Raw genomic sequence first — 9863 nt, forward strand, 5'->3', positions numbered from 1 at the left:
GATTTATATTCCAAAGCCACTCATATAATGCAGAAACACTCAAGCAAGCAAAACACGAGCAACGCGTGCAGGTATTTGTACTGATGCAGAATAGTACAGCCTAGCGCATTTCACACAGGCTGCTAGATTCACTTTCGCCAGAAAGTCGTGTATGCCTAAGGTTGAAAATAAATGATGTTTATAGTGAATGCCCATATAAATGGTCTTATTTTTACGATTTAGCTTTAATCCAAATTATACGTGTGCTAAGTGAGTGAACATCAAAGATGTTCTCTCTCTCTCTCTCTCTCTCTCTCTCCCTACCGTTAAGTAACTTGTGCATTGTTTTACTTACTTGTTTTTGACACATCCGACCGAACTACAAACTATCCAGTGATGTCTGTGAGAAAGGTATATTCACTCGACAAGCTCGCGCATCTGCGCCGCCACGCGCTCAATCTACTCAGCGTGCTTTGTTTATCAGTTCGCGCACATCAGCTATACAGGCGTTAATACGGAATGTTTAACGTTATATTCATTGCATTCATATACTTCATAGTAGACATCCTTAACTCCATTTTGCTGTCTGTTGTTCTGTTGTCGGTGTTTCTTTGTCTGAATATGGCGCTTACATGCTGTGTGGTATCGGCCTTTGGTATCGGGGCATTTTAACGAGTACGAGTACGAGTACAGGAGCTCAGTATCGGGCCCGATACCGATACCAGTATCAGTATCGGTGCATCCCTACTAATTAAACACACCTGATCCAACTAATCAAGTCGTTCAGGCTTATTTGAAAACTACATGGTATGTGCGTTGGATCAGGGCTGGATCAAAACTCTGCTGGGCTCCGGCCCTCCAGGAATTGAGTTTGACACCTCTGCGATAGAGCATTAACTTTTAGCGACAGTCCCCAGATATTTGAATTCTGAACCGTCGCAATACGTACCTGAAGCAACGTAATAAAATCACAGCAATACATACCTATATCAACGTAATAAAAGCGTGCCAGAGTTCACATATTGAACCCATGTTTTAGCGCCACTCAGTGGACATTTCTCTTTGAAACTGTGGCAAAACGTGCAGTAAGGTACGTAAAAATGGTGTTGCAGAAAAGTACCCAGAGGTACGTTTTTTATGAGACCAGGTTGTTCTCATAAAATGTAAGTAAAAGGAGGCATGCAAACATTTTGCGAACATTTTCCAAAAGATTTTTCATTTTTGCTGAACTGTTCTTTAAAAAAAAAAAAAACAGAGGATAAAACAAAAATATTTAAATACCCACAGGGTTTTCACTTTTCACTTTCAATTTTATATTTGAACTGATGTCAAATAATGAATACTACAAAAGGGGAATTCCTATATGATTATTCCATATTTGTACATTTTAAAATCACTTCACACAACAAATAGATCACCATAGCAAGCCTTCAGGCTTTGAAAAAGACAGATTAGCTCCACAGTCAACAGCAGCAAGGTCGCTGAGAGAGGTTGAATATAACACGCACAACCAGGGGAGCAATACAAATTATATACACAGACCCTCTCCTCAATGAAATGCTGAAAAATAAAAGTTAGAAATCCAAAGCTGTCTTAGGACCAGACACTGTTAAAGGCATGCACCTTGTTTATTTACATCATGAGATTATTTATCAACAGCATATGAGAATAGTTGGAATGAATGAAAAAAAAATATGAATACATACATACATACATACATGCATACATTTTCTGAGGTAAATGAGAATGTTACACATGCTTTTTATAGAACTTAATGTATATTTAACCCAGAATAGTCCTGTAACCACCCAACCAGTCTACAAGTAAAAAATATTATCCTCTCAATATGTAAATGAAAAACAAACAAACAAGCAAATTAATTAATTAAATTAACAAACAAACATTGACACACACAAGTAGATGGCAGAATCAAGATATGGTCATGACTGTATGGTCTCCAGTGGGCTAAATTAAAACATACTTCTTTTTTTCATGTTTTTTATTTTGTTCTGTTATTAACATGGAGATAACTCATTTAGTGGAGTTTGCTTTGAGCAAATGTGTGATAGTCACAACCCTATATTATCCAAAGACCTCAGGAGGAAAATACTTCACTGCAAGTACTTCACATCTAAACATTTATCTAAATCTTTATCTATCTATCTATCTATCTATCTATCTAGACAGATAGATAGATATATTTTTTATTTTGCTCAAACCTGTTAAGTTTATGCCAGCTTGCATGCCAGGAAAATTGGGACATACCAAATGATAACAATTCTGATATTCATCTTTATTTTTAAGTTCAGCTGCCCCACCAATCATGTCATTTGTGATGACAAATTCTATCTAAAATAAGAAAAATGCTAAGTAGAAGGGATGTTTGGACCCCACTGTATGAGTGCTCACCTCATAAGTGACCGCGCTGTCTGTCCCCGCATCCCATGGAATAAGGTCCTGAACCACCTTCTGGACCCAGCCACACTCTCTGGTGCAGAGGTCCTCTGATGACAGACCCACGTTCCAGTCAGGACTGGGACCCAGCATGGTCAGAAAGGACATCAGGTGACGTGTGCGGTCCACTGAGAACTCAGCTGAAGGAGCTGCTCGACTGCAGGTAAGAGAGAAATCAGGTGCATTCATATTTATATAGCATATGTCACATTCATACATGAGAAGGCACTACATATGTTATGTGTTAAGATATTATTTTCATGACATCAAAATTATAATAATTATTTACTTCATATTAATCAATAGCTAATAATAACTGTAATGCAAGCAAGCATGCAAAGAAATTAAGAACAAAAGAAAGGTTTAAATTGTGAAGTATTTATTGAACTTTATTTATTTTATTCCGAATAAAATTATCATGACAATAATTCCATCACAAGAAGGGTGAGAACAGAAAGATAGTCAAAAAACAGGCCAAAAGTCAGCAGGCCGGCAGAGACGTGTAAAATATAAGAAAGAAAATGTGTGTGTGTGTGTGTGTGTGTGTGTGTGTGTGTGTGTGTTTCTGGCGGAGGGGTGTGTGATCACTGAATGTCTTGCCATTGTGTTCTCCTCTTAAACCCGAAAGTGGGATTCCTTTTGTAGCCACCACTCTGACTGATATTATCTCATCATGATACCTCTTATCTGGTAATTACACATCTGAACTGCCCTCTCTCTCCATCACTCATTCAACAGACAGCACTAGTGCAATGGCAGAGCAGTAATTGTTCTAGTCATCAGTGAAACAGTAACTTAGTTATTTCTTATGTCCACACTGAAATTATATATTATAGAGTTTGTCAACTTTTCTTCAAATTCCATTAACATGTACAGAGTACTGTAATTCCTTTTTTTAATCATTAATTCCCCAATTATTATGTAAGGGCAGTGAAGACCAAGGAGAATCCAGAGGAAGAGTAGATTGGGAGCAGCCAGAGGACTATGTTTATCTGCTTACCCCCAGGGCATCCAAGATGTAGGTGACTTTGTTTCTTCAGTAGAACACATTTGATGACTTTTAACTCCAACCGTTGCAGTCTATCAGTCGTATAATGCATGGCAAAGGTAACAAAATCTATGAGAGTAAAAAAAACATGCACAGACAAATCCAAATTAAACCCTGCGGCTCGTGACGACACATGGCCGTCTAGTCCCTTCAAGCGCCGTGGGCAGAGAGAAGGATGAAGCTGCTGAAAGAAGCCGCCGCCCCTCGTGCCCCGGACCGGAGAGGAGAGCGCAAGCGGCCGCCGGACTCCGCCCCTTACCTGGACCCTTCCTTCCTGACCACTGCCCTTCCCTTCACGAACCCCGCAGCACACCAGATCCCCGGTTTATTTTGGACACTTGATTCCCTTTTTTTCTGGACACTTTGTTTATTTTCTGTTAATAAACGGTCTGTTATTGCCATGCATTATAAGACATACTGCAACGGTTGGACTTAAAAATCATCAAATGTGTTCTACTGAAGAAACAAAGTCACCTACATCTTGGATGCCCTGGGGGTAAGCAGATAAACATCAAATTTTCATTTTTGGGTGAACTATCCCTTTAAGGGGTTGACATTAGGCATTATGGCATTATTAGTTCCAGGGAGAATAGATTGTTATTGCTTCTTCTACTATGAACTGTGCAATATGTGCTGGATCAGGGATAGACAAGGCCTAAGAACATCTATTCGTCCTTGAAGGAATGATTGTCCAGGGTGAGTAAGCTGATTTGGATCGCTGTTAGATACATCTTTTGGATTGGTCATTTTAGTACATATTGCTGGTGTCAAAAAGACCAAAATCAAAACAAAAGGGAGACTATGGTGCATGGAAAAGCAAATACACACCAGTATAACGTTAAAGTTAAACCAAGAACTGACAATGAACTACAGAACAAAATATAAACTAAGAAAATTTCAACACAAAAGTTCAAAAAGACAACAAAACTTAATATATGTGACAGTAGAATTGATGTACGTTGAGTTGGGGTCCTGATCACTTTTTCTTCAGAAAGACAGTACATCATTCCTAATATAAACCCCAAGACCCCAATGTAAAGCAGACAATTTATAATGACAGTAGAGTTTTCTTGCAAAGGGTGACAGAGTCTAAAACATAATACAGTAAAGATAGAAAATCATATTTACACAAAGAGCTCTATTTTAATAATCCAAACAAATTTTAAAACCACTTTTCTATACAAACAATAACATCTGTATCTAATTTACACATGAAGAAGACTACAATGATCACGGTGATAACATTTCTGTCTGCAGGTCTCTGTAACCCCTATTTCTCTCCATTTCAGACATATCTATCTTTCCTTTGTATTGACTCAATATGGCTGTCAGAGATAAAGTTAACCCCTCGGAGATGTTCTGTTAAAAGAGTGATGCATATCAAGCTCACACAGTGGGGTGGACCACCAGGTAGGTGTTCATAGGCAGGATTATGTCACACATTTGTTGTACATGCTCACCGAATTTGATTTTATTGTGTATTCTGGGCATGAACTATTCACCAGCTCTCGTTTAACTGTCTCAGATGTAATGAACATTCATGCATCGGTGAATGTTGTTACGGTCTCTGGTAGTTAAAACTCACGGAGAGCAGGGAATCCCAAAGAACAGTCTTTAATATAAATCCACTTGGAAACAGGAAACAACTCAGGAATAATCCAAACAGACATGTAACATGGACAATAACTGGCAACTGAAATGGGGAGAACTCAGGACTTAAGAACCCAGGGAATAATGGGATAATTAACAACATACCAGGTGGGAACAATGAACTCAAGACAGGCAAAAACTAGGTCACAACAGAAACTCAAAACACTCAGACATGTAACACACGCAGCCGATGGTCCTGGAGACCGAGGAGGAGCCGCGGCGACAAGCATCCGAGGAGCAACCGGAAATCCTGAGGGCAGAGGCTGAGCTGGTGGGACCGAGGACAAAGGTTGAGCCGGGGGAGAAGGAGGAGCCAGCCAAAGCCGCAGGTGCAGGCAGGCCGATGACTGACCAAGGCGGAGCCGGAGGGACGAGGGAGCCCGGAGAAGCCGTATGGCCGATGGTATCCGGTGGAGCCGAGGGAGGGAGGAGCCAAGGTGGAGCCGAAATGTCGACAGGCCGAGGTGGAGCAGGGGGTGCAGAGGCTGGAGGCGGAGACAGGGGATCCACAGGGCTGGATGAAGCAGCTGGCCTGCAGACACTTAACAGAACATCATTACTAATATGGGCTGCTGAGGTGCTGGAGGACAGCAGCTGAACTGGGTCTGAGTAACTGGCTGACTGAAGAGGTGGGAGAGGCAGGCTGGGTGGAAATTCAAGGGATACTGGAGATACAGGGAGCGCAGGAGATACAGAAATCACTGGAGATACAGGGGGCTTAGGGTTCACCTCTCCAAAAAGTCAATCAGGTCCATTACAAAAATGTCTTTAAGTTCCTCATAATATCCACCAGAGGCCAGTTCGTACTCACTCATAGCGGTGGGAGTGTGGGAGGGGCAATCCTCCATGTCCCCGAGCTCCACTAACACTCCCTCAGCGCTCAGCAGTGTAGCCGGCTCGCGCACCTGTTCCGACCTTTGCAGAGAAGCAGGCTCTGGGACGATGGTAACTTCCGACCTTGTCCTTGGTCCAAGTTCCTCCAGCGCGGCGAGCTGACCTCCTTGGTCTGCGTTGGGCACGTGCGACACCTCCTTCCCGTCGGTCGCTGGTGGTGGGCTGGTCTCTGGCAGTGGCGGAGTGGGGCTGGTGGCGAAGTCATCCTCCGCAGGGCCGATGGTGAATGCAGAGTTGTTGTGTACCAGCACCCACTCCACAAAGACGGCGAAATCCTCCTTAGGACCGCCCGCTTGAACGCGTGCCTTTGAACGCTCGTTCAGGCTGGTGTAATAGAAAACACAGAGCGAGCAGTCTGGATAGTGAGTAAGGCATGCGAGCTGAATAAAATCCAGGGCGTGAGCATCCAGCGGGCGATCTCCCTGCTCCAGGCAGAGAAGTTTTATGGGGGTAAGGTCCATAGTAAAAATTAAACAAAACAAAAAAGAAATGCCAGAGAAAAAAACAGTTTCGGCCAGTTATTCTGTTACGATCTCTGGTAGTTAAGACTCACAGAGAGCAGGGAATCCCAAAGAACAGTCTTTAATATAAATCCACTCGGAACCAACTCAGGAATAATCCAAACAGACATGTAGCATGGACAATAACTGGCAACTGAAATGGGGAGAACTCAGGACTTAAGAACCCAGGGACTATCCCATAATTAACGACACACCAGGTGGGAACAATTAACTCAACAAGACAGGCAAAACTAGGTCACAACAGAAACTCAAAACACACAGACATGTAACAAATGTATCTTTCAAGCAATTAAAACTTGTAATCAAATGATTTGATATGTTGATAAATTAACTGACATTTATTGTGGCAAACGAGTAGATGAGAAAAGACATTCAACACATTGCTTATTTCTATATCATTAACTTGCTACCATGGAGGAAAATTCCTCATTTTGGAATTATAAAATGTAGAGGCCAGGAGGCAAACTTATGTATGCTTATTAATATGCATATGCACTACCATTAAAAAATTGGGGTTGTTAGATTTATTTTTCTTTTGTAAAATTATACACACATATTTATACACTACACACACACACACAATGTGTTTAAAATCTTTTTTGTAACAATTTCATAGTTACTGCTCACATTAAATCTATTTATTAGGGCCTTGTTTAATCATTTATTTGGAACTTTCTTAAAAAAAATGAATGATAGTATATATGTTTATATGATCTGCATTTTTTTGATTCATAGACATAAAGCCTCATTCTTTTCCATTTGTGATGTGTACACAAATGGCTTTGAAATAACAAACAGTGCTCTTAAAATAGCGCTGCATGTCTGACATATATAATTTTAACTGACAGTCACAAGCATACACATATGCTGTATGATAGCAACTGCAAAAGTCAGCATAAATTTGTGTCATTATTACTTAACAAGAAAGCAAAGTCTGTTATAAAGCCGTATACCCCTTAAGGAATATGAAATCATCCAACTCCACCCTTTAAAAGAGACACAACACACAGACACACACAAATATATGCTTTAACAAATCATGCAGCTAATTAGAGACTTTGCTTTCATTGACAACCTATCATTTTACTGTCTGCCTGTCAGTGCACTGCTAATAAACTCAACTCAAGCTTTTCAAGCTAAGGTTTCTGGAAAGTTCGAATAGCAGAGTACGCATTAGCTGTTATTCTAAATATATAGCTACTGAGCAACAGACCTGCGGAGAAGATGAGAGGACAACAAAAGGAGAGAGAGAAATAAAGAAAGAACATGCATCCCATTTAGGATTTTTGGACATTAACTGCTGTTATAGTCAAATTATAGCATCTGTTTTTTTTTATGCAGTGTGAGGAAAGACATTTATAGCTCTGGTCTCAAGCACTTCAAGCACTTCTTGCCTCATACTGAGCATTTCATGACACTCTGAGTCAATTCAAAAGCAATTTCCTGTCTACTCTCAAGTCCTAATGCACCCAAATATACCCAATGAGGTGAATACAGCATTATAAATTTGAAATTCTTCGTGCTTGAGTGATTCTTGGAGCACTGATCAATTTAGATCACTTAAATGTTAAATAAAGAGAAAGCAGAACACTCTGTTTTTTTTTTTTCATGAAACACAGTTGTTACTGTCTGGGGAGAAAGAGGCAGTACTCAACTTTGTAAAGAGCTTAAGTACTCTATATAGCAAAAAAAAAAAAGTGAGAGAGATCTTGTTTTTTGATGAGATATTATTCAACAGAGAAAAGGATATAAAACCTGTACACACACTACATGACAGTTACTTACACATTAAGGGGCTGCCAGGCCGGCCATTGGGCCTTCATCTTTATGACGGTCAAGACCTCATCACCCTGTGTGATAAAACACATAAAAGTAAATAAATATAGTATAGCTCTGATTTACTACAGTGCCAAGGACTCTCCTTAGGCTCTGTAAAATCATTATATAAATGTATAATGTATTTATTTATTCGAGAATAGGTCATGAGTTCATTTTTCGGTAACACTTCATTTTAAGGACCAATTCTCACTATCACCTAGCATGTAATGTATATTACTAGAATATTGGCACTTTATTAGTACTTGTAATGCACATATCAATGCCTTATTCTGCATGACCATATTTTAGATCCCTACCACATACCTAAACTTAACAACTACCTTACTAACTATTTAGAAAGCAGCACATTAGGAGTTTATTGAGGCAGAAGTCGTAGTTGATAGCTAGTTAATAATGATAATTTGACCTTAAAATAAAGTATATGACCCATTTTTCTGCCAATAAAAATTAGCAAATTAAACATTTTAATTTTTATCTTGAACAAAATTTTTCTTTAAACAAGAAACATTCTCTGAAAAAAAGTCTTGATTTTTAACTTGATCAATTTTGCTCTTTAAGCAAATTTATCTTGCTTTTTTGCAAAAATAAATAAATAAAATTAAACAACAACAACATTTTTCCAGCGTTTCTTTCTTTCTCTCAACACATCCCTCCATTTGTCTTGACAGGAAGTGATAAATGAAGCTTCTCTTTCTTCCTACTGATGGAGTGATAGCATCAGAGTCTCGTAAAAGCTGTATAAATATTTAATCAATGGCTTGCGGCACACAGGCCAGCAGTGTGTGTATGTGTGTATAGCTCTGTCCCACTCGAGCCATATCAGGAGTTCATGGGAAGGGCATCACTAAAGACTGTCAAGGGAATCAGGTTTACTGCTGGGGTTAAAGGGCATCATTCTTCATAATGCAGCAGTATGACACTTTGTTTCACACTTTGAGCCTATGCAGTATTGTTCCAGCTGTCTTACAGACCAGTTCTTGTCAATTCAAAAGCAGAACACACTCATACATTAGATTTGCTAGAAGATCACTAGAAGAGTCTTTAAGTGTGAGGAAGGATTATGTTTTCTTTGGTTCGGTAACACTTTAGTATAGGGACCAATTCTCACTATTAACTAGTTGCTTATCAGCATGCCTATTATTAATGTTTATTAGTACTTCTAAAGCAAATATTCTGCATGGCCATATTCTACATCCCTAATCCTACCCAATACCTAAACTTAAAAACTGCCTTACTATTAGTAAGCAGCAAATTAGGAGTTTATTGAGGCAAACGTCATAGTTAATGGGTTTGTTAATCGCGAGAATTGGACCTTAAAATAAAGTATGACCCTTGGTTCTCAATAAATTACATGTCACAGAACTGGTGTCATTGTTATTCATGTAATTCATTTTCTGGTTGATTTCATTGCAGAGGTGCAAACATTTGGGATTATAACTTTAGAATATTTGAGGAACCTAAATATAAAGCTGCTTTAC

At 39.5% G+C, this 9863-nt stretch overlaps 1 protein-coding gene across 1 annotated transcript in view; it reads right to left on the reverse strand.

Annotated features, from left to right (window-relative positions):
- The window catches only part of LOC107663991 (spondin-1-like), a 32398-nt gene extending 24006 nt beyond the window's left edge, over positions 1-8392 (reverse strand). The window contains exons 1-2 of the mRNA XM_016454435.1: positions 8332-8392; positions 2389-2590 (exon numbers count right to left, since the gene is read on the reverse strand). Coding sequence (XP_016309921.1) covers positions 2389-2590; positions 8332-8369 — 240 coding nt within the window. The 5' untranslated portion in view covers positions 8370-8392. The remainder of the gene's footprint in view (positions 1-2388; positions 2591-8331) is intronic.
- Positions 8393-9863: the final 1471 nt, after the last annotated feature.

Source organism: Sinocyclocheilus anshuiensis, unplaced genomic scaffold, assembly GCF_001515605.1.
Source record: "Sinocyclocheilus anshuiensis isolate Anshui unplaced genomic scaffold, SAMN03320099.WGS_v1.1 scaffold215, whole genome shotgun sequence".
In the NCBI taxonomy this organism is placed as follows: Eukaryota; Metazoa; Chordata; class Actinopteri; order Cypriniformes; family Cyprinidae; genus Sinocyclocheilus; species Sinocyclocheilus anshuiensis.